Source organism: Oryza glaberrima, chromosome 12 (genome assembly GCF_000147395.1).
Source record: "Oryza glaberrima chromosome 12, OglaRS2, whole genome shotgun sequence".
Classification (NCBI taxonomy): domain Eukaryota; kingdom Viridiplantae; phylum Streptophyta; class Magnoliopsida; order Poales; family Poaceae; genus Oryza; species Oryza glaberrima.
In genome coordinates, this window is record NC_068337.1 from 8,447,495 (window position 1) to 8,473,880 (window position 26,386).

At 46.5% G+C, this 26,386-nt stretch overlaps 1 protein-coding gene across 1 annotated transcript; it reads left to right on the plus strand.

The window, feature by feature from the left end:
* Positions 1-21,985: 21,985 nt before the first annotated feature.
* On the plus strand, positions 21,986-22,456 carry LOC127757567 (prolamin PPROL 17D). Its single transcript, XM_052283106.1, has one exon. The coding sequence runs from the start codon at positions 21,986-21,988 to the stop codon at positions 22,454-22,456; it is 471 nt and encodes a 156-aa protein (XP_052139066.1).
* Positions 22,457-26,386: the final 3,930 nt, after the last annotated feature.

A 26,386-nucleotide genomic window follows, 5' to 3' on the forward strand; every position in this document is an offset into this window, starting at 1 on the left:
GAGGGATCGATCGCCATTGGGCTTTTTGGGTCCCATGTGATTATGTGAATAGTACAGCAGTGGAAGATATCGTTTTTCTGTGTATGTGCTTTGCCTAAAAAAATATAAATATACTTTCTGTCGAACGATTACATGTGAATATACCCTTTTTTTTTAAAAAAAATCACAGAGATATAGATGACTCGCCTGGGAGAATGAGAGATACCTTGCTGGCACACTGTCATCGCCACGAGGAGAGGTGAGACCAAGCTGTGGGGCACGCGCCTTGACATGGTGTTGCCTCAAGGGCACACACACCAGCATGGTGTCACCAGCTTGCCAAGCGCGAGCGATCTGCGAGCGACCACGTCCACTCACTGTTTAACCCGTCATATGTCTCTATACATGAATAATCACCTCACTCTATTTAGAAAGAAATAGATTGCTATGTCTAATAGATTAGATGAAACACCTCAAAATTTATTACTATGTCCTAAAATACATAAAGACATCTATGGTATACAAGAAAAAGTATTACTTGATGTTTGAAAACTTAAAAAAATATGCTAAATGATAAGGATATCTCTCCTTCAGATATACACAACAATTCTCCACCGTTCATTCAAGGACCAATCACAAGAGATTGCGCGCGACAATTGAATTTAGAGGTGAGCTCATTCCTATTTTCTTTCTTATATGATTTTGAGAATAGATTGCTACCTAATTATTATATTAAAATTAGGAACAATGGAGAGGACAAGGAGACACTTAGAGAGGGACTTAGAGGCGTGGAGGATCAGCAAAGGCATCCAAGTCAAGATGGAGGCCCAAGCCAAATCGACTTCGAGTACGTCTCGGAGTCCAGGACCAGTTTGCAGTAAAACGGGCTTCCAGGTCGCATACGTACTCGGATTGGGGCGTTCTTTATATGGATGGAAAGCTAAGAAGATAGCCTTTCCAATGGTTCTCGTCCCATATCCAAATTCTTTCGAAGTAATCGGGAATCAACCGAAAAAGTTGACGTATAGAATTTGTTCCGTATTTTGGCCTTTGAGCCGTGTATCGTGTTGGAGCTCATTAGAGTTGCTCAAGGGTTTTTTGCATGACCCTAAACTCTATATATTAGTAGCCACCACCACCTAGGTTTTGGATTTTGCTTAGATTAATCTGTCTAGAACAGTTTCGCCGATCCTTCGGTTTATAAGACTCCAACGTGTGAGCTTAATCATTCCTCTGCAATTTGGTTGTATTTTTTCTTGTTCTTGTTTGTGTTCTTCGATTCGCAAGCAGGGATTAGCCTTCTCGGCGAGGTCAACTGGGTTTCGACACGGTTGATAATTAGAGGAGACGTGGTGTTGCGATTGTGGGGCTCAAGAGCGTGTTCGTTCAGAAGCCGGATTGATTTGTGTCGTGACTCTACCAAATCAAATGTTTATCACAACCTTCGGAAGGTTGGGAACCCTAGTCCACATCACTAAATATTTTTTAAAAAAGAAACACATGGTTGAAAATAGATAGGAATCAACTTCTTTATTGTAACATAATATTTTTTTAATAAATTCAATACTAGACAGTTCTAAATAATTTTAGTTTAAAATTTATATGTTGTAAGGGTAATTAGTAGAAAATCATAGTCAATGCCCAAACAAATAACTAAGAAATACATATTTAAAAAGGAGTCAAAGAATATTTAGTAAAAAATATCACCCGGATATAAACCATTGTAATAAAAATACAAGCAATATTAAATAAGATGCCCATACATGTGCGCGGGCTACTTTCGTAGTTGAATAAATTTTGCTACCAGCTTCCACTCAAAAAGTACAACACTTAAAATTATGGTGCTATAAATGTACAATTTTTAGTTTCTTTTAATTGTAACTTTATTTTATTTTTATCTATTTAACTTTTTTCATGTAATTTTGTAAATTTTATGAGTTATAAGTTTGTTCCTTGTAATTTTGTAACATAATAGTTCACGTATAATAGTTTATTGTTCAATCACTGGAGTGAGTGATAGCTAATAAGTAGCAAGTTAGATCAGAAAAATTGGATTATCATCAAAGGGACTGGAATTAATGAAAATTTCATGCCGTCCAAATTTAGACGCTTCCGTATAAATTTTCTGAGCGGACAGATATATGCACACGTACGTGCACACATATCTAATATTGACACAAATAGACAATAGATAAGAAGTTTATAGTCGAGAAAAATATACGTCTCTTTTAGGAATGAATGGTGAATCTACCACTCTCAAGGAGGAACTAAGTCTACATTTACCTAGGCTTAGATTAGTTTCCAGACCTTATCTTCAAACATGGATTGACAATCTATAATCTCTCTTGTACAATTTTTGTTTTTATTAAATGAAAATCACCCTGGGGCTTCCCCTACTCTTTCCACGTAAAAGAAAAAGGTGAATCTACCACCACTCTCATCACGAATTACCTACTCTTTGAAAAAGAAAAAGGACGTGTTGGCCACCAATTACCTACTCTTTTGTCGAAACAAGATTTCGGCAATACTAAAAGGGGGTGGCTATCAAGCTGGAAAAGTGGATGGGTTTAGAGACAAGGAATTTTATACAGGTTCAGGTTTCTTAATCAAGAAGTAATACCCTACTTCTGTCCGGGGATTGATCCGCCGAGTATATTATTGATCATATGATCTGGGAGAAAAAACGTGTCCCTAGAGGGACCCGGACCCCTCCTTATATAGGGGAAGGGGTCCGTATTACAAAATACAGTCCATATCCCTAACGGAATATGTAATTACAGATAAAATACAATCGTAACCGACTAGAATCTCGGATATTTCCTTGACATACAAGTTTAAACTTAACCCGAGTCCTCTTGAAGATATTCTATCTATACATGGTACCCTGTACCCAGTCAGACTATACATGTCGTATAGATATGGGGTATCCATAATCTCCACAGTAGCCCCCGAGATCTTTACAGTCGACGAAATAGCCTTCTCTTGGAACATAAAGTAATAATCTGAGTGCTTCAATTTCTTCTGTATAGATCTCCGAATACCAAAACCAAAGACTGTGAAGGTTTAAAATAGAAAAAACGGGTGCATCGACTAGATGCACCTAATTAGGTGTAGCCCCCGACTATGTGGTTAGTTAGAAAACTAAACATATAGTCAAGAACCAAGTGGTTTTACAACCAAACATCATATAACAAAGCATATGCGGCGTTCAATAAAACATCCAGCCGACTGCTTTTAGCTTTAACATACCAAGAACGGAAATATGAGAAAGCCCGAGTGATAGACACTCCTAAGGTCCATAAATAAACATATTTGACAAGAATCCGAGTAAAAAACTCTTAAGATGATCCACCAAATATGATAAGAATCATGGCAATTAACGAGTCTAAACAGCCTAGGCTATGACCCTCACCATAATCAAAATAAGCATATAACATGCCAAGAGAATGACCATGAGAAAACTAATCATCTCGAATCAACCCAAACAGCTTTTGCAGCCTAAAAAAGCTTACAAAAATAGTATAACACTTTTCTGTTGGGTACCTTTTTGTTCGCATCGTAGTGATTCCAAAGAATCATCTAACTACATTAAAAAGGATTTTAACAGCATCGGGCCACACCATTGTGAGCACAAATTGCCAAAGCAAAAAATGCCTAAGTCCCCAGGGATCACAACGAGCCACGCTGAAAATAGAATTGGGCTGAAGTACTGTTTTTAGGCCCAAGCCCATTAGTACTCCCGATACCCTAATAACGCCAAAAAGAAATAAAACGTCTCTTCGTCTTCCCCGCCGAGACTCTCGCCACTTTCCCCATTTCCTGCTACAGTGCAAAATTGCGCCGGCAAAGCTAGGGTTCATCGATCTGCTCCAATCCATCCTCCAAAACTCCACAAAAAACCTTCCGCGCAACCACCGCACTGATCCCCCATCCACTCTCTGCCATTTCCAAAGCAAATCGCATCACCCAATTTGCATCCATGGCGGAGGAGAGAGAAAGCTTCGAGAGCCAATGGGCGCCCTCCGATGTAATAGAGGAAAACCTGAAGGAAATGGTGGCGCACGGCATTCTTCCGGCGAAGGAAATCATTGGGTGGCGTCCAGCATTCGGCGAAGCGTTCCCGACCCCCGACACACATGAAGTCGTGGTATTTTCTCATTTCTTCTATGGCGGATTTTCTCTTCCAACCTCAAGATTCTTCCGGGGAATTCTAAATTTCTATGGGATTAGCCCGCATCACTTAAACCCGAACTCCATAGTTCACATTGCCAACTTTATTCACGTCTGCGAAGCTTTTTTGCGCATTAGGCCACACTTTGCCCTATTCCGTCGCATCTTCTTCCTCAAGCCCCAACCAAACAAAAGCAAGCCATGCGTAGTTGGGGGAGCTGGATTCCAACTGAGGGGAACTCTGAGCCAAAAGTATTTCTCCATGCCATTTAAAACTTCAAACAAAGGCTGCCATGCGAATTGGTTTTATGTACAAAACCCCGAGCCTGCACTCCCCGAGTACTCCTCTCTCCCTCCAGTTTATCAGGACACCTGGAATTCACTTCCAATGGGAGAAGAAGCCGCCCAAGCGCTCGCCCTGATGGATCGCATGCTAAAGCTAAAGGATCAAGGTCTACAAGGAGAACAAATCACCCGGCACTTCAACAAGAGCCAGCTAGCTCCTATCAAAGAAAGATCTTGCACAGCCTTTGAATTCGATGGCAAACATGACCCTAACCGTGAAGATCCCGAATCCCTTGAATTCAAGGTCATGAAGGAGAGGATGTATAAAATCTTCTCCAATGCAATTGTAGTCAGCTATTCGCACTTGCTGCCTGTGGTGCCATACAATGCCTTCAATCCCCCTCCACCGGTATGTATTTAAAATCCCAGCTCGCTTCTAAGCATTCTTTCATTATCTGCAAGGTTGATAAAAAGCTTGAATCATCATACCCAGGAATTCGCCTTGATGAAATCAGACCCTCCGATTACCCAATGCCGATCACCTCGCCAGCAGACTGGTCAGGCAAGCGGGGGACCAAAAATCCGGTCTGAAACCCAATCAAACATCTCAAAATCAACCATCCAATCGGACTCGCGCAAGAGGAAATTGGTCCTGAGTGATGATGAAGGCGACGATGCTGGAAAATCCGGCAATAAAGGGGCAACCAGAAAACTGCCAAGGCAAACCAACCCTAAGAAGAAAACATTCAGTCGTCCAATGCCAAAGATCAGGAAATCTTCCAGGTACAAATCGTTTGACTACCTCCCTCGTAGCGCTGCTCACCCACTATTGAAGCAATAATAATGGCGTAACTCAAACTTGTAGGAAGCCATCTGACATAGATCCTTCTGGAAAAGATTCTGAACCAACTGACATGGAGATGGGTCCTTCAAAAGAGACCGAGCCGACCGCAGAAGATCACCCAAGTGACAATCAGCCGGATCCCGACAATGTAAAACCCAGCGACGAGCCCCCGACTGGAAACCAGTCGGCCGAAGCTGGAATCGGGGTTAATCAGGTGCCCCCGACTGGAAACCAGTCGGGCGCAGAACCAAACCGAGAGATCCCTGAAGTTGGAACTCAAACGGACAGCCCTCCGAGAAATGATACCAGTAATGACCCAGGGTCCAGTTCTCCTGTTAAAGCACAAAAGACTACTCGTCCCCGACCGGAAATCATCACAGGTAAACATATTCTTCGAAATCATTTTGATCTAACAGACTTCATTCGATTGTTTCACCTTTATTCATGAATATACAAGGGCCAATGATTGGTGATGAAGAAAAAGTCCTCCGGATACGAGCAGCTGAAGATTCTCACCCTCCCATTCTAGTCAAGTGGTGGGATGACGATATGCAACCTCAGGGAATCGTGATAAACAAGCATAAAGAAGATGAGGAAGTATGCCTGCTGAAAAAGGCACTCAGCCAGGCTACTCGCATCATAAACGTAAGTTCCCTCATGCACGGCCTCAACCATCCTGTTTGCCACTCAGCTCAAATGCCGATAAAATTGTATTGCAGAGAATCCATCTCAGGAACGAAGCGAAAACTGCAACTCTTGAGAGGTTAGTTCCCCACCTTGGAACCCTTGAGGCTACCAGAAACCAGCTACACGAAGCTAGGGAGCTTGCTAGGAAAACTGAACATGATCTGAGTGATCGGATCGCCGAGCTGCAAGACTCCAACTTCGAACTGAGTGGCTCCTCAAAAGGTACACACAATCTCTGTCCAACTTACTTATGCTACCATCTTTGTAATATCAATTAACCAGAGGCAATATAGTGCAAGCCGCCAAGATATCTCAACTGGAAAAACAGATCCAAACTCTGGAAAATGACAAGGCTGAATTGGCAAGGCAGAGGGACTCGGCTTTGAAAGACGTTGAAGGTACCAGCAATCAATACTCCAAAAGCCATTATCCTCTTTATGCTTGCTCATTGATATGAATCTGTTTATGCAGACCACAAAATCAAGTCGCAGGCCCAATTCGATGTCTTAGTCAACAAAATCAAGAGGCTTGAAGGAGCCAGAGATGAAGTCGCCAACGCTGCTACCCCACTTGTCCAAGCCATGTTCTTCAATAACAATGGTCCGAGTACATTCGATGCTTCCGAAATCTTCGACAAGCTGAGAGTTGCTCCGGATACATATTTTAAGAATATCAAAGAGGCTGGAAGTATGGGGGCAAGCCTGGCGTTGGCAATGACCAAGTCCTTGTACCCGAAGATCGACATTGACACCCTTGATGGCTTTGCAGACGGGACGAGTGAAGAAGCTGCTCTTGACCTCATCAATGATGCGCAGAAAGCCGCCGATAAGATAGCAGTTGATGTAGTTGAAAGATTTCAGGACAACGACCTTCGGCCGACTGGATCTGATTACTCTGATGATGAAAAAACTGATACCGATTGATGTTATGTCATAACAATGATTCTGATGATGATGATGATGGAGGCACAATTTGTACAATACTGATGAATTTATGCTGTGCTCAATATTTTGAACTTAGCTTCTGATTTCTTAAAAGCTTTTGTCAAACCTTATTGAGCCTAAAACCCGCAAAAGCTATTAAAAAACTTTCAGTCCTCATTGACTAAGCCAAAAAATTAAGCAAGGCAATGATAAATCAAGTAAGCAAATTGAATTGATAAAAATCATACTCCATTATTATTATAGTAGCCCCCGACTGATAACTTCAAGGGAAAGCTTGATGTTAGCAGTCAAAATAGGGAAATACAAAAGTAATGCTTAAGCATAAAAACGACGAAGATGTTCGATATTCCAGGAGTTGTCGATAGAAGTACCATCTTCACGCTTGAGTCGATAGGAACCTGGCCGAGTGACTTCGGAGATTATAAATGGCCCTTCCCATAAGGGGGATAACTTGTGCCAATCTCGTGTAGTTTGAATTTTTCTCAGAACCAGGTCGCCGACTAAGAATGCTTGTGATCGAACGTTGCGATTATGATAACGGTGCAATCCTTGCAAATATCGAGTCGACTGAATTAAGGCTGCTTCGCGGGCCTCTTCCAGTCGGTTCAGATCATCTACTCGGTCTTCTCCGTAGTGCTCCTCGTGAAAGTTGCGAAAACGTAAACATTCGAATTCCACCTCACTAGGCAACATTGCTTCTGCCCCATAAACTAGGAAGAACGGCGACTGGCCCGTGGCCCGACTGGGAGTAGTGCGCAAGGACCAAAGTACAGGCGGCAGCTGTTCCACCCACTTGCTGGCATAAGGATTCAGTCGGTCGAAAACTCGTGCCTTTATTCCTTGGAGTACCATGCCATTGGCTCGTTCTACCTGTCCATTGCTCATGGGGTGTGCTACGGAGGCATAACAGATTTTAATGCCGAAGTCCTCACAAAAGTCTTTAAATACTCCGCCAGTGAATTGAGTGCCATTATCAGTGATGATCCGATTAGGTACCCCAAACCGGTGCACAATATTGATGAAGAAATCTCTAGCCTTGTCTGCCGTGATTGTGATGACCGGTTTAGCTTTAATCCACTTGGAGAATTTGTCAACAGCTACAAAGAGATGAGTATAACCACCGATTGCCTTTTTAAACAGGCCGACCATGTCAAGGCCCCAAACCGCAAACGGCCAAGACAACGGGATAGTCTGTAACTCTTGAGCTGGAAGATGAGTTTGTCTGGCAAAAAATTGGCAACCCTCACACGTCCGCACAATTTTGTCGGCATCGGACACAGCTGTGGGCCAGAAAAAACCTTGCCGGTAAGCCTTGCCAACAATGGTCCGTGCGGCAGCATGATTGCCATAGATGCCGGAATGTATATCGTTTAACAATTGTCTCCCCTCCTCTAAGGACACGCAGCATTGCAAGATTCCTGATGGGCTTTTCTTGTACAGCTCGGTCTCATGAATAATATAGAGCCTACTGCGCCTGGAGATTCGCTCGGCTTCATCTTTATCTTGAGGGAGTTCTTGTTTGGTCAGAAATCGTATAAGGGGCTCTCTCCAGTCGGCTTCAATCATAGCTACATCTTGAATGTCCATGGCCTCAGCTGTTTCTTTTCTTGGTACGGTTGGTTCGTAAAGATGTTCGACAAACACGTCGAAAGGAGCTGCTTCGCGTTTTGATCCAAAATTAGCTAGTCTGTCAGCTGCTTCATTATTGTGCCGAAGAACATGGGTGAGTTCAAGTCCATCGAACTTATCCTCCAACTTGCCTACCTCTTGTCGATAAGCGGTCATGTTGTCATGAAGGCAAGACCACTCTTTCATAACTTGATTAACAACCAACTGTGAATCTCCACGAACTATCAAACGCCTAATTCCTAAAGAGATTGCAATCCGTAGTCCGTGAAGGAGCGCCTCGTATTCCGCCACGTTGTGAGATGCAGAAAAATATATCCACAGCACGTAGCTCAGTCTTTCTCCAGTCGGGGAAATTAAAACAACCCCAGCTCCAGTGCCCGAAAGTCTCTTCGACCCGTCAAAGTGCATGGTCCAATACTCCATCTTCTCCTCAGGCATATCTTCTTGACACTCGGTCCACTCGGCGACAAAGTCAGCTAAGGCTTGGGACTTGATCGAAGTTCGTGGCTTGAACGATATGTCCAAGGACATCAGTTCTAAGGCCTACTTTGCGATTCGTCCATTTGCTTCACGATTATGAAGTATATCCCCGAGTGGGAACGATGTAACCACCGTGACCAAGTGACCTTGGAAGTAGTGAGATAATTTCCTGACGGTAATTAAAACACCATATAATAGCTTCTGGACCTGAGGATATCTCGTCTTAGAGTCGGCCAAAACCTCGCTAACGAAGTAGATTGGTCGTTGGACTTTCTGAACATGGCCTTCTTCTTCACTCTCAACAACCAGGACCGTGCTCACAACCTAAGAAGTTGCCGATACGTACAACAATAGCGGCTCTTGCGGATGTGGTGAGGCCAAAACTGGTGGAGTGGTGAGTAGTTTCTTGAAGTCTTCAAAGGCTTTCTGCGCTTCGGGTCCCCACTGGAAATTGTCTGTTTTCTTGAATAGCTTGAAGAAGGGCATCCCCCGCTCGCCGAGTCGTGAAACGAACCGGTTGAGCGCCGCCATGCAACCAGTCAGCTTTTGGACATCTTTCTGGGAGCTCGGCGGTTTCATGTTGAGGATGGCATTGATTTTCTCCGGGTTGGCTTGTATGCCTCTATGAGACACCATAAATCCAAGTAGCTTCCCTAACGGTACTCCGAAGGTGCACTTTTCAGGGTTTAATTTCATCCTGAAAGCGCGGATGCTCGCAAAGGTTTCTTCTAGGTCCGTGATCAAATCATTTTTCTGCTTGGTCTTGACAACTACATCATCCACATAAGCTTCAACGTTGCGACCGATCTGAGTTGAAAAACATCTCTGGATCATGCGTTGTTAAGTTGCTCCTGCGTTCTTTAATCCGAAAGGCATGGTGATGTAGTAGTATGCCCCGAAGGGCGTGATGAATGAAGTCTTTAAGCAGTCGGATTCTTTTAGTCGGATCTGGTGATAACCTGAGTAGCAATCCAAAAAGTTGAGTAGCTCACAGCCGGCCGTTGAGTCAACTACCTGGTCAATGCGAGGCAACCCAAAAGGATCTTTGGGGCAAGACTTGTTGAGGTCGATATAATCGACACACATGCGCCGTTGCCCGGTCTTCTTCCGAACTAGGACTAGGTTAGCCAGCCAGTCGGGATGAAGGACTTCTTTGATGAAGCCTGCTGCTAACAGCTTGGTCAATTCCTCCTTGATCGTGTCCTTCCTGTCTTGTGCAAAGCGGCGGAGTCGTTGTTTGATGGGTTTAGCGTCTTCCTTAACATGTAAAGAGTGCTCAATCACCTCTCTAGGAATACCAGGCATATCGGATGGTTTCCACACAAAGATATCTTTATTATTTTGAAGAAAGGTGATAAGCGCGCTTTCCTATTTACAATCTAACTCAACGCCTATTACAGCAGTCTTAGTAGGATCAGAAGGATCTAAAGGAATTTTCTTGGTCTTGGCTTCGCTTTCTCCACTCTTTGAGACCTTGGTTGCAGGCACTTCTCATTCGCTTGCCGTGGTTGCAGCCAGTCGGATGTCTTCTCGGGCGATCGCGATTTCTCGGGTTTGGGCCATCTTGCAGCTTTTCTTGTCGCATGTGACGGCTTGTTTGATGTCGCTCCGCACTGATATGACTCCTCGAGGACCAGGCATCTTCATCATCATGTAGGTATAGTGCGGGACAGCCATAAATTTGGCTAACGCCGGGCGCCCGAGTATGGCATGATACGCTGTCTCGAAATCAGCAACTTCGAAGCAGACGTTTTCTGTGCGGAAGTTTTCCCGAGTACCAAAGGTGACCAGAAGAGTTATCTGGCTGAGTGGCGTAGCAGAGAGCCCTGGGATGACTCCGTGAAAGGGTGCATTACTCGGTTTCAATTCCGTGCGAGGTATCTGCATGTCGTCCAGGGTCTTGGCAAAGAGGATGTTGAGTGCACTGCCGCCATCAATGAGGGATCTGCGAAGCTTGGCGTTGCGAACCACTGGGTCTAGTACCAGGGGGTACCGCCACGGGTGGACCACTCGGTCTGGATGATCCGAGCGGTCAAACTTGATTGCTGTCTCCGACCACCGAAGATATTGGGGTGTATCGGGCTGAACAGCGTTAATCTCCCGTTCGGTCAGCTTTTTTTTTCTTTTAGACTCATAAGCCAGAGGTCCGCCAAAGATGTGGTTGAGCTCCTTGCGATGGTCTTGAAAACCTGTCGGGGCATCATCGTCGTCATCCTTCTTTTTTGACGTGCTTTGATCTCCGTCGGAGGCCTTCCGTGCATTTTTGGCGTATTGTTCTGCAAACTGTTTGTAGACGAAGCAATCTTTGGCTAAATGATTGGAGTTGGGATGATGCGGACATTGGGAGTTCATGATCTTGTCAAAAGTATTGACGCGTGAACGTTGTGGGGAGGAGGGTGTAGTAGTCGCAACAAGTTCCTCGGGCTTACGCTTACGGTCCTTGTGATTGGTACTTCCACCCCCTCCCGCAGTCGGCGCATCTTTCTTTGGCTTCCAAGTGGTACCCGACTGCTTGGACGCGATGATGGCATCTTCGGCTTTGGCATACTCGTTGGCTTTCTCGAACATCTGCTTGACCGTCCTGGGAGGCTTGCGCCCGAAGTTGCCGACTAGATCCTCGTGACGAATCCCCTTGGTGAAAGTGGCAATGATGACGTTGTCAGTAATGTCAGAGATCTTGTTGCGTTGTTCAGAAAAGCGCCGGATATAATCTCGAAGGGATTCTCCAGAGTTCTGAATGACGTTGTAGAGATCAAATTGTGTGCCAGGGCATTCAAAGGTGCCCAGGAAGTTGGCGATGAAGTGGTCGCGAAGTTCCGCCCATGATCCGATCGTGCCATAGGGTAACCCATGAAGCCAGGATCGGGCAGAATCCGCTAGAGCCACAGGCAAGTAGTTTGCGATGGCTTTGCTATCTCCTCCTGCTGCGCGAATTGCGAGACCGTAGACGGTGAGCCAAGACTCCGGATTAGTGGTGCCGTCATACTTCTCGATTCCAGTTGGCTTGAAGCCGGTTTGCCAATCCACTCGACGCAGGTCATTAGTAAAGGCCGCAACTCCATCCACGTCGTCGTCATAGCCATCCGGTGAGTGGCAGTGGGCGTAGCCTCATGCTGCGCGGCGCTGGTTGATTGTATCACGAAGATCGACGGGGCGCCTACAAGGTGGGGAGCGAGGCCGTTCAACTCGGCGCTCCCTGTGTCATTCGGGAGGCGAGTGGACCGATCGCTTGTCGTGACCCCTGCTCCTGCGGTTGGATCCCGCGCCGGCGATGCTAAGGCTTGGCTGGTGATAATGTTGAGATCGAAGATGGGGGACTCGGCTGCCAGTCGGTGTGCGGACGCTTGCGGAGTTAACCGGGACCGAGGCGGCAATCATGGTCTTGGTCTGGTTCAAGATGTTGACGACGTGATCGGCTTGGTTGAGTGCGTCTTCCTTGAGGAGGGTGTCGAGGAGAGTGATCGCCACAACCGCGTTCTGTTGGGGGGTACGGAAGACCGCTGTCCCCTCAACGTCTTGCTGCCCAATAAGTTCTCGCGCTCGTCGCCCTGCGTCTAAGGCTCATTGTCATCGGTCCTCAGCCTCCTTTGCAGCCCGTTCACGTTCCTGTTGCTCACGTTGCAGCCATTCTTGCTCTTGTGCTTGGCGCTCCTCTTCCAGTCGGCGTCGCTCGGCCTCCTGTTGTACGCGTCGTCCTTCTGCTTCTCGGGCTTGGCGCTATTCTTCCGTCTCGTTGTCAGCCATGAAGACGCCGAAGTAGAGAGGGGTGTAGTTATCTTCAAAGCTTTCGTCGAAGTCGTCGAGGTTGCGGTCGTCGTAACAATAGCCGAATTCATCATACTCTACGATCTTTGTTGGTCGTGAGTCGACACCGGGGGAGCTGAAGTAGCCTTCCAATTGATCCGTCGAAACCGTGCCGAGTGGCTGGAGTATGACGCCGACTTCCCTGGAGCTAGGCCGGATCGGTGTTGAAGCCGGATCCTGCCTAGGCCTACGGGGAGAAGACGTCCTTGTAATAAAGACGGCAGCCAGATCATCGGGGAGTTTCATCAGGATTGGCGGGTAGGCCCTATCGTCTTGATCTGGTGGTGTTGAAGTATATTGGATCTCGTCCGAGTGGTTTGAAACCGACTTGTCGGAGATGACCTTGGGGTAGATCTCGGCCGAGTTCGGGATACCGAATGGAGCGGAGATCCGGCCTCTTCCCGACTGGTTCGAATCCGAGTCGAGGAGAGAAATCTTGCCGAAGTCGTTGGTGATGAAGTCTAGGCTGCTGAACCGGAACGCCTGCCCGGGAGGGAAGACGAAGTCGTCGATGCCGGAGACGGAACCCATCGCACTTAATCGGCGAAGAACTTGACGCTACCCTTACCTGGCGCGCCAACTGTCGAAACAAGATTTCGGCAATACTAAAAGGGGGTGGCTATCAAGCTGGAAAAGTGGATGGGTTCAGAGATAAGGAATTTTATATAGGTTCAGACCTTCTTAATCAAGAAGTAATACCCTACTCCTGTTCGGGGATTGATCCGCCGAGTGTATTATTGATCGTATGATCTGGGAGAAAAAACGTATCCCTAGAGGGACCTGGACCCCTCCTTATATAGGCGAAGGGGTCCGTATTACAAAATACAGTCCATATCCCTAACGGAATATGTAATTACAGATAAAATACAATCGTAACCGATTAGAATCTCGGATATTTCCTTGACATACAAGTTTAAACTTAATCCGAGTCCTCTTGAAGATATTCTATCTATACATGGTACCCTGTACCCAGTCGGACTATACATGCCGTGTAGATATGGGGTATCCATAATCTTCACATCTTGAAAAAGAAGAAGGACATGTGGGCCAACAGACACCCCATCACAAACTCTCTACATTTTATAAAAAAGAAAATGATTGTAGAACGGGCCAAAGGATTTAAGATAATGTATGCATATAATAATAGTAATAATGAGGTAATAATAGTTTTCTTTAATTAAAATCCCGATGCAACGCATGGCCGATATGCTAGTCTCTAATATGTGATAGTTACAGTAGATATTCTGGGGCACTTTAACAACCTCAGTGTTTCACTTATACATATACATACTAGGACTTGATTGAGCTCCTGATCATTATTCCAGTTCCTGACCGGGTTGTCGGCCTCGAACACGCACTGCTACATGAACTATTTTTTCGGACGGTCAAATTCATTTTCCCGTGCGGGGATTTTGCCCGTCTGGAGGCAGTCGTCTGGGAAAATAAAAATTTTTACGTGCGGACAGCCCAACCGCATGGGATAGTCCATTTCCCGTGCGGTCAGGTTAAGTGGACCACACGGGACAATTGATTATCCCGTGCGGTCAAATAATACCAACCGCACGGGAAAAAAGGAACAAAAAAAAATTGAAAAAAAAAACCTAACCCTAGCCGGATTATCCCGTGTCGGCGCCGCTCGTCGTTGTCGTCGTCGCGCCCGACGCCGTGAGAACCACGCTGCCGCCGCCCGAGCTCACCGCTCCAGCCGGATCCGCGCCGGCACCACCCAGTCCTCGTCACGGCCGCCGCCGCCCGCCCGGGCTCACCGCTGCTGGATCCGGGGCGGCGCCACCTCGTCATCGTTGTTGCGCCCGCCGCCGCGCCTCGTTGTCGTCGTCGTCGCGCCCGATGCCCCGAGAACCACGCCGCCGCCGCCCGAGCTCGCCGCTCCGGCCGGATCCGCGCCGGTGCCACCCGCCCGTGCTCGTCGCTCCTGGATCTGGGCCGGCGCCGCCTCGTCGTCGTCGTCGCGCCCGATGCCGCGAGAACCACGCCGCCACTGCCCGAGCTCGCCGCTCCGGCCGGATCCTCGCCGGCACCGCACAGTCGTCGTCGCGCCTGCCGCCGCCCGCCCGGGCTCGCCGCTCCTGGATCCGGGGCGGTGCCGCCTCATTGTACGTCGTCGTTGTCGTCGCGCCCGCCGCCGCGCCTTGTCGTCGGCGTCGCGCCTCGTCGTCGTCGTTCGCTCGCGGAGCCGCCGCCGTGCCTCCGCCAGCAGCCGCCGCGCCGCCTGGGAGACGGTGGCATAGATGGCTTTGACTGTGTGGGCAGCGGCTGCTCGGATAGTTTTGTTGGTGGTGGTCTTGACTGCGTTCTTTGGCTTGATGGGTTTATCCACTTATCGATCTTTGGACCACCGGCAGTTAGCGCTCACTTTTGAGATTCTTTCTCAGCCATTGGCCTCTTTGAGCTTGGTTAATCGGTAGAGGGGATGGCTGACCATTTGTGAGATTTCTTTTCCCTATGCTGATGGTAGAGGAGTGTTGGAAATGAAGACTGCGAATTCCTTCAGAAAACATCAAGAAGACATTTAAGCTATCATGACTTAGCATTGGAGTGTATGACACATCACATGTAGATTGTAAAGGGTCTTTCGCACCCCAAAAGCTAGCCATTGAGGTGAGGGGCTCTCCCCCACTTATATCTTAGGTCCTTTGCCCTTCCACAACTAATGTGGGACTATTCAACAATCTCCCTCTTCACACACTGGTGTCCCTCAGCCCTTCACCGCCCCTTTACCGTGTATAGACCCCACACTTATATCTTAGGTCCTTTGCCCTTCCACAACCAATGTGGGGACTATTCAACAATCTCCCTCTTCACACATTGGTGTCCCTCAGCCCTTCACCGCCCCTTCACCGTGTATAGACCCCACAGAACAGGCCCACGGTCCATCAGGTATACGAGCCCCGGAGGCACCCACGGTCCATCAGATCTTCACACACTGTGTCCATCGGGCCAGAGATGTTAACCTAGCCAGACTCTGATACCAATTGTAGGATCGTAAATGGCCTTTCCCACTTCAAAAGCTAGCCATTGAGGTGAGGGGCTCCCTCACTTATATCTTAGGTCATTTGCACTTCCACAACCAATGTGGGACTATTCAACAATTAGATGTAATTGGGCACTGATGATAACCTTGTGGCGGAATAATTTTTTCATCCGTCTATAAGGAGCCCCTTTCTCATTTTTGTTGGGTGTCTCCCAAGTGGGATCAGGTTCTCCCTTGTGTTCACATGCTAGGTGGACACGATCTTTCAAACCCTAGGTCTGACGGAGTGTCACATCCTGGTTTTCGTTTCAGGATTTATAAATTATATAATAAATTATTATTAGAATTTATATTAAATGTTCATTAATTTACTAGTGAAGTCAAATGTGGGAAATCAAAATTTCTAAATATAAAGCATGGATGGATTTAATTTTTATTAAATTCTCCATGGTTAATTATACTCTGTGGAATTTTCTTTGATTTTTTGAAGCTCAATTCTTAATTTTAATCATACAAAGAACATTTCAGTAATTATCCACATATTAAATTAATCATTAAATGGTCTGATTATAATCTTGTTAAGTACTTTGGTTGTCCAAGTATTTTTAGGATTTTTGTTGAAATTATTTGAGCATTGAAAGTATTTTTAACAATTCAAAGATCATTTCAGTGATTAATTTATTTGGAAAAGTAATTAAAATCCCCTTTTCCTCTTCGGGCTGAAACTCGAAAAGTTCACCTTCAGTCCTCGGCCCATTCTCCCTTCCTTTCAGCTGGCTTTATTCCTCCTCTGAAGTCCATTTCCTGTCCCTCCTTCAATCGAGCTGGAGAAAAAGAACCCCAGTCAAAGTCTAATTCGCCTCTCTGCTACAGTGTCGTCTTCAAGCTTGGACAGAGCCCGTGCAGCCGCCGAGCCGTGTGTGACGCTGCCGTTTCCTCCACCCGATTAGCTCAATTCTCTCGACTGTTTCTAAAATTAGTTGAGGGGATTTGTTTCCCTTATCCTCCTCTAACTCTTCCCCAAAAATCCTATTTTATCCCTTTGAATTTGACGCGAATCTGGATTCGTTTTCGAGTTTATCTCTCCACCAAACCCTAGGTTTTCCCGGCGCGATTCCTTGCGTTCCACGCCCGATCTCTCTCCCATGGCTATAAATAGAGTCCCCTCCCTCTCCTCTTTTGTTTGCCACCCTCGCCCGAGCTCGCTGACGGCCGTAGCGCCCTAGCCGCGTCTGTCCTAGCACCGCCGTAGCCGCCGAGTTTCTAGCTGCGCCGCCTTTGCAGCCGCCTTCTCCGGTCGCCGTCGCCACCATCGGGTTCGCGAGAAGGAGCTGCACACCGTCCACCACTCGGCCGAAGCCGAAGCCTGCCGGAGCGCCGCCGACGCCGTCAAGCCGATCTGCTTCGCCTCCATCCGCGCCGTGCTGTCGCCTCGGTCGTCCTCGACCTGTGCCGCCACCTCCCTTGGCATCGCAGCACCGAGGAGAAGCCCGTCCACCCCTCCGTTGCCACTGCTCGTCGCCGGAAAGCCGCCGTCCTCGTCGTCCCGACTTCGCCGCCGTTCGGAGCTCATCGCAGGTCGTCCTTCGTCGTCGTGCCGCCCCTTGGTGAGTTCGTCTCGTCGTCCTCTTCGCGTAGATGCCCTCGGTTGGTCCGGCCGAGTCCTCTAGCGCCGGCGACAGTGTGGTCCCGTGCCTTGTTCCGGTGATGACGTCATCAATGATGTCATAAAGCCCTTTTCTTTTCTAAAATAAATCGTTAATCCTTTTTTTATAAGGCTAAAATCAGTTTAATCTTGTAAAATTCGTAACTAATTCATATGAACTCGGAATAAGGCCGTTCAAGTCTCTAAATTCATCTAAAATCATGATCTACATCTTTTTTTTACTTTTTATGTATTGTTCATTTGGTTTTTATTAGTCCTCTTTATTCGTTTTGCGTGTTAGCTTGTCGTTTCTGTCGTTGCGAAGGTCCGTGAGTGCGTCAGAAGTGGTTTAGAAGACTATTTGAAGACTTATTGTTGCATGGCAAGTCACACAGATCCCAAACACAATCCTTTGAGCATGTTGATCCTATATTTAAATTCTCTATTTATTTCAACTGTGCATTTATTTTCGAATGTCACCGGGTGGTGTGATTGCTTAGCCATGCTTAGAAACATTAGCTCATTAATGGAATGGATCATACTACATTATTATTTATGGTTATATTTAATGGTAGCTCACGATGGTTAATCGTGTTATGATAATTAATTGATAATTAAAACTTGACAATGGTGGGTTATGAGCACATGGTTTTGAAGGTCGTGCTCATGACAATTAAGGACCGGTTCGCGAGCTACTGTTATGGGACATTAACCGTGCCAACCACAAGCCAGCGTGGGCAACGACTTTACCTTTTGTATAGCATAGTTCATTATGGGGTGCCAGACTGAGAAGCGGCGAGAAATCCGTGGGGGTCGCTGAGGAGTCCATGCCTCGGTGATTATAATCCAGGTATGGTGCACTGTGGTGAGTTGTATTGTGCGAGGGGTATTGCCACAGTTCCTTTCCGAGGTATCGTGGTGGTATTGAGGCGCATGGTAACATGTTGTGGTGCTGTGTCTTGTGGGTACAGTGGTACACCTCTGGCCAGAGTAAAACTATTCGAATAGCCATGCCCGCGGTCGTGAGCGGGTTGAGCAATGTTTTTCGTGATTAGTCTCACACCTACCACAATAATTATTGATGCTATAACTAGTAATAATTTGTTTAGCTCCTGGTTTGGAGTTAGATCTGTACAACCGGGTATGGTTGTACATGATGGTTGGGCCTGTGCAGTGTTGATTAAAATTGATAATTAATAACTCTACTATTTTACTACTCTTAAATGTTTGCTAAATGCTGCTTTTGCAAATGAGCCTATATTATTCCATCCTTTGGTATCCTTGTACACTTACATATTTGCTGTGTGGCTTGTTGAGTATGTCATATGCTCACTTTGCAATAATCAATCAACCTCAGTTGAAGAAAATGATCCAGAAGGAGAAGACGTTTGGCTTATACCCTAGTTGAGCTGCCTGTGGGAGTGGAGCTGAAGCCATCGCTAGACCGTTAATTCCGCTGCTGTTTTTCTTTTCTTTTGTAAGTATGTAACGATGTTATTATAATGGATTTGTATATAAAATCCTCGGCTGATTCCTGGACGAGGATTTTATGCATAAATAAGTTCGGAAATTACTAGTGAATATCTAGGCGTGACACAGAGGACGATGATGCAGGCGATATGAACACTTGTTAGACCATTCTTTTCAGATCAACCATCATAGAGAAAAGTTTGTTGACCTGGATCATCTCGTCAATAGAAATTGAGAAGGTCCAGGATTCCTATACTCGGGGATGGTGCCCAAATATAGAAGGGAGAGAAACGCTATTGCGATGTTTGATAATTTTCAAATTTAAAGGCATGGTCTGTAACGTCCCGCCTCTCCTAGGCCGAGCCCAATTACATCTGGCAGTTTTCATAGGTCATAGATTGCCCTCACAGACCAACACAAGCCTTTCGGTCACCCATCCCGAAATTGCTTCAGGCCTTGGCCACGTCCGTGTGTCCAGTGCCAGCGCATGTGCCATGCCGTGTGACCATCCTGGTCCACACTAGCCATGCGCACCATGCTTGCGTAACTGCGACACACGCGCCCGTGAAACTGCAAGAGTCGGCTCTGATACCACTTTGTAACGTCCCACCTCTCCTAGGCTGGGCCCGCGTAACTGCGACACACGCGCCCGTGAAACCGCGAGAGTCGGCTTTGATACCACTTTGTAACGTCCCGCCTCTCCCCGCTTACATCTGGCAGCTTTCATAGGTCATAGACTGCTCTCACAGACCAACACAAGCCTTTTCTGCACACTTTGTCCTCACTCGTACGCACCCGTGAAGAATTTCCCGGTGGGTCACCTATCCCGAAATTGCTCCAGGCCAAGCACGCTTAACCTCAGAATTCTTTTGAGATCGGCTTTAGGAAAAGAAGCTGCAATTTGTTGATATGAGTATTCTAGTAATCCTATTAAGCTCTATGTCGGGATGTCACATGGTCGTGGAAATATCAACTTATAATTTTAAAATATTAAGAATTATTGCCTTAATAAAATTCAGCAATGCTTATTAGTTTCATTTGATGGCCATCACACTGTCCATACATATTGATTTCATTTGTTTTCACCTAAAGTCACAAAATATAGCTGCTGCTCTTCCTTGAGAGTGAATAGGTAGGCATTTCGTTTTTTACTGGTATCGTTGATAACCGCCGTGATACAATCGGTCCATGGTTTGATGCTAGCAAGGGGCTATTTTCATTTATGTTCTTCCTCCTAATGACCTTTCGTTCTTACATCTAGGACTGTGAGAAAAATCTAGCTAGTTCTATAGGCAAATCGTTGTCAATACATGTTAGCTGAACTGTTATGAGAAACAATGTCTTCTTAGTCACGATTTCGTTTTCTTTTGTGATTTTATTTTCTAACGTGTTTTTTTAACTCCTCGGCAAAATAAACGCAAGCTAATCTTTCAGATTTTTCTCCAAAGTGGTCATAAAATCGATGACGTTCTTAAAGGCTATAATAAGATTTTTGTCACAGAAAGTCTAAACTGTTGTAGTATTAGACATGTCGTCGTAAAGGCACTTTACTACATATCTCATTTAAACATAATGCCTCTGTAAGGATAAATCCTAGTACATTGTTGAAATTAATTATCATCACCGTCTACTATGGTTGCATTTACAACTTTAAGATGTGTGCCTACATTCGGTTCTAAGCTACTATGGCTACTCGACGTGAACGGAGTGTGTTAAGCAGGTCAATCTTTTCATTTCGATCAGAACAAAGTCAAAACGCATTTGGCAAATAGTATATACCCTATAACGTAATCCTACACCATATAAAACATGCCCAACCTATAGCGGTTATAAATCCACTATTCAAAATGTAAGTATCGATGGGACCATTTGCCATATCATTGTTAATTCAATCTTACCTTGTCACCGAAACAAGACGCTCCGCGTAACATGAACTTAAATTTTCATATTTGAAGGCCTGGTCGCGGAAATACCAATTTATAAGTTAAAAACATTAAGCATCGCTGCCTCAATAAAATTCATATATGCTTAATAGTCCACGTTAATGCCCATGCATATCGGTTTCATTTGTTTTCACCCAAAGTCACAAAATATAGCCGCTGCTCTATCCTGAGAGTGAATAGGTAGGCATTTCGTTCTTTGCTGGTATCGTTGATGACCGCCGTGATACAATCGATCCATGGTTTGATGCTAGCAAGGGGCTATTTTCATTTATGTTCTGCCTCCTAAATGTCCTTTCGTTCTTCCATCTAGGACCGTGAGAAAAATCTAGTTAGTTCTATAGGCAAATCGTTGTCAATACGTGTTAGCTAAGCTGTTATGAGAAACAATGTCTCCTCTGTCACGATTTCGTTTCCTTTCGTGATTTTTTCTCTCTAACGTGTTTTTTAACTCCTCGGCAAAATAAACGCAAGCTAATCTTTCAGATTTTTTTCCAAAGTGGTCATAAAATCGATGACGTTCTTAAAGGCTATCATAAGATTTTTGACACGGAATGTCTAAACCGTTGTAGTATTAGACATGTCGTCGTAAGGGCACTTTACTACATATCTCATTTGAACGTAAGCAGTTATTGATAACTAATATATTTTTCATAACTCACTTTACACATACAAATATCTGTCTGGATATATCATTAAAGTTCCACGCGCCCTTGACATGTAAAGTGCATTTGTAAAACAATAGCTTACAATACATAACAAACTTAGTTTGAAAATGACAGCAATCCATGTCACACTGAGATATAAAGTGAGTGAGGAGTCATAACATTATCTATCTTGCTAACCATCAAGTATCTGTGATGGGCAATAAAGTTACTTTGACGATGGTATACAAGGACATCTGTGGAGGCACATCACGTAACATCCAAATGACATGACTCACTCTGATCCTAATAGAATATCCAACAAAAACAAACACTCTAGTGCAACCGATAAGGAATTCAAAGAAAACCCATCCATCGCATCTATAAATAGACAAGCACAATGTAAACCCCCTTCATCCTTCTCACAACTCAAACATTACAGCAAAAGCATAAGAACTAGAAACCCACCACAATGAAGATCATTTTCTTCTTTGCTCTCCTTGCTATTGCTGCATGCAGCGCCTCTGCGCAATTTGATGCTGTTACTCAAGTTTACAGGGAATATCAGCTGCAGCCGCATCTCATGCTGCAGCAACAGATGCTTAGCCCATGCGGTGAGTTCGTAAGGCAGCAGTGCAGCACAGTGGAAACCCCCTTCTTCCATTCACCCGTGTTTCAACTGAGAAACTGCCAAGTCATGCAGCAGCAGTGCTGCCAACAGCTCAGGATGATCGCGCAACAGTCTCACTGCCAGGCCATTAGCAGTGTTCAGGCGATTGTGCAGCAGCTACAGCTACAACAGTTTGCTGGCGTCTACTTCGATCAGAGTCAAGCTCAAGCCCAAGCTATGTTGGCCCTAAACATGCCGTCAATATGCGGTATCTACCCAAGCTACAACACTGCTCCCTGTAGCATTCCCTCCGTCGGTGGTATCTGGTACTGAATTGTAGCAGTATAGTAGTACAGGAGAGAAAAATAAAGTCATGCATGATCGTGTGTGACAAGTTGAAACATCGGGGTGATACAAATCTGAATAAAATGTCATGCAAGTTTAAACATAATGCCTCTGTAAGGATAAATCATAGTACATTGTTGAAATTAATTATCATCACCGTCTACTATGGTTGCATTTACAACTTTACGATGTGTGCCTACATTCGGTTCTAAGCTACTATGGCTACTCGACGTGAACGGAGTGTGTTAAGCAGGTCAATCTTTTCATTTCGATCAGAACAAAGTCAAAACGCATGTGGCAAATAGTATATACCCTACAACGTAATCCTACACCATATAAAACAAGCCCAACCTATAGCTGTGTGGAGATTATGGATACCCCATGCCTACACGGCATGTATAGTCCGACTGGGTATGGGGTGCCATGTCTAGATAGAATATCTTTAGAAGGACTCGGGGTAAATTCTAAACTTGTATGTCAAGGATATATCCGAGGTCCTAGTCGGTTATGATTGTATTTTATCTGTAACTACATATTTCGTTAGGGATATGGACTGTATTTTGTAATACGGACCCCTTCCCCTATATAAGGAGGGGTACGGGTCCCTCTAGGGGCACGATTTTTTCCCAGATCATACGATCAATAATATACTCGGCGGATCAATCCCCGGAATGGAGTAGGGTATTACTTCTTGATTAAGAAGGCCTGAACCTGTATAAAATTCCTTGTCTTTAAACCCATCCACTTTTCCAGCTTGATAGGCACCCCCTTTTAGTATTGTCGAAATCTTGTTTCGACAGTTGGCGCGCTAGGTAGGGGAAGCGTCAAGTTCTTCGCCAACTAGTGCGATGGGTTTCGTTTCCGGCATCGACGACTTCGTCTTCCCTCCCGGGCAGGCGTTCCGATTCGGCAGCCTCGACTTCATCACCAACGACTTCGGCAAGATTTCTCTCCTCGACTCGGATTCAAACCAGTCGGGAAGAGGCCAGATCTCCGCCTAGTTCGGAATCCCGAACTCGATCGAGGTCTACCCCAAAATCATCTCTATCGAGTTGGCTTCAAATCACTCGGATGGGATCCAATCTACTTCAACACGACCCGATCAAGACGATGGGGCCTATCCGCCAATCCTGATGAAACTCCCCGATGATTTGGCTGCTGTCTTCACCACAAGGGCGTCTTCTCCCCGTAGGCCTAGGTGGGATCCGGCTTCAGCCCCGGCCCGGCCTAGCTCCAGGGAAGTCGGTGTCATACTCCAGCCTCTCGGCACGGTTTCGACGGAACAACTGAATGGCTACCTTAGCTCCCCCGGCGTCGGCTCGCGACCATCGGAGATCGTGGAGTACGACGACTTCGGCTACTGCTACGACTACCGCAACCTCGACGACTTCGACGAAGGCTTTGAAGACAACTACACGCCCCTCTACTTCGGCATCTTCATGGCTGACAACGAGACGGAAGAAGAGCGTAAAGCCCGAGAAGCAGAAGAACTACGCATACAACAGGAAGCCGAACGACGCCGACTGGAAGAGGAGCGCCAAGCACAAGAGCGAGAACGGCTACAGCGTGAGCCACAGGAACGCGAACGGGCTGCAAAAGAGGCTGAGGACCGGCGACAACGTGCCCTGGATGCCGGGCGACGAGCACGGGAACTTATTGGGCAACAAGACGTCGAGGGGACAGCGGTTTTCCGCCCCCCCAACAGAACGCGGTTGCAGCGATCACCCTCCTCGACACCCTCCTCAAGGAAGACGCGCTCAATCAAGCCAATCACGTCGTCAACATCTTGAACCAGACCAAGACCATGATCACCGCCTTGGTCCCGGTTAACTCCGCAAGCATCCACACGCCGACTGGCAGCCGAGTTCCCCCTCTTCGATCTCAAGACTATCACCAACCAAGCCTTAGTGTTGTCTTCGCGGGATCTAGTCGCAGGAGCAGGGGTCACGACGAGCGATCTATCCACTCGCCTCCCAAACGACACAGGGAGCATCGAGTTGAACGACCACGCTCCCCACATCGCAGGCGCCCCGTCGATCTTCGCGATACTATCAACCAGCGCCGCGCGGCAAGAGGCTACGCTCCCCACCATTCACCAGATCGCTACGACGACGACGTGGATGGAGTTGCTGCCTTCATAAGCGACCTGCGTCGAGTGGATTGGCCAGTCGGCTTCAAGCCGACTGGAATTGAGAAGTATGACGGCACCACTAACCCAGAGTCTTGGCTCACCGTCTACGGTCTCGCAATTGGCGAATTATTTGCCTGTGGCCCTAGCGGATTCTGCCCGGTCCTGGCTTCATGGGTTACCCCGTGGCACAATTGGATCATGGGCAGAACTTCGCGACCACTTCATCGCCAACTTCCAGGGTACCTTTGAACGCCCTGGTACACAGTTTGATCTCTACAACGTCATTCAGAAGTCTGGAGAATCCCTTCGAGATTACATCCGACACTTTTCCGAGCAACGCAACAAGATCTCCGACATCACCGACGACGTCATCATAGCCGCCTTCACGAAGGGCGTTCGCCACGAAGTCCTAGTCGGCAAGTTCGGGCGCAAGCCTCCCAGGACGGTCAAGCAGATGTTCGAAAAAGCCAATGAGTATGCCAAAGCCGAAGATGCCATTACCACGTCCAAGCAGTCGGGCACCACTTGGAAGCCGAAGAAAGATACGCCGACTACAGGGGGGAGTGGAAGTACCAATCACAAGGATCGCAAGTGTAAGCCCGAGGAACTTGTGGCAACTACTACACCATCCTCCCGACAACGTTTGCGCGTCAACACCTTTGACAAGATTATGAACTCCCAATGTCCGCATTATCCCAATTCCTATCATGCGGCCAAAGATTGCTTCGTCTACAAACAGTTTGCAGAACAATACACCAAGAACGCACATAAAGCCTCCGACGGAGATCAAAGCACGTCAAAGAAGAAGGATGGTGAAGATGATGCCCTGACTAGTTTCCAATACCATCGCAAGGAGCTCAACCACATCTTTGGTGGACCCCTGGCTTATGAATCCATGAGAAAGCAAAAGCTGACCGAACGGGAGATCAACGCTGCTCAACCCGACACGCCCCAATATCTTCGGTGGTCAAAGACAACGATTAAGTTTGACCGCTCGGATCATCCAGACCGAGTGGTCCACCCGGGGCGGTACCCCCTGGTACTAGACCCGGTGGTTCACAATGTCAAGCTTCGCAGATCCCTCATCGATGGTGGCAGTGCACTCAACATCCTTTTCGCCAAGACCCTGGACGACATGCAGATCCCTCGCACGGATTTAAAGCCAAGTAACGCGCCCTTTCACAGAGTCATCCCGGGTCTATCTGTTACACCACTCGGCCACACTCTTCCTGTTACTTTCGGCACTCGGGAGAATTTCCGTACAGAGAACATTTGTTTTGAGGTCGCTAATTTTGAGACAGCGTATCATGCCATACTCGGACGCCCGCCATTAGCCAAGTTCATGGCTGTCCCGCACTATACCTACATGATGATGAAGATGCCTGGTCCTCAAGGAGTCATATCCCTGCGGAGTGACATCAAGCAAGCCGTCACATGCAACAAGGAAAGCTGTGAGATGGCCCAGACCCGCGAGATCACGCTCGCCCGAGAAGAAATCCGACTGGCTGCGTCCACAGCAAGCGAAGGAGAAGTGCCTGCAACCAAGATGCCAAAGAGCGTTGAAGGCGACGCCAAGACCAAGAAGATTCCCCTAGATCCCTATGATCCTACTAAGACTGCTGTAATAGGTGCTGAGTTAGATTGTAAATAGGAAAGCGCGCTCATCACCTTTCTTCAAAATAATAAAGATTTCTTTGCGTGGAAACTATCTGATATGCCTGGTATTCCTAGAGAGGTGATTGAGCACTCTTTACATATTAAGGAAGATGCTAAACCAATCAAGCAAC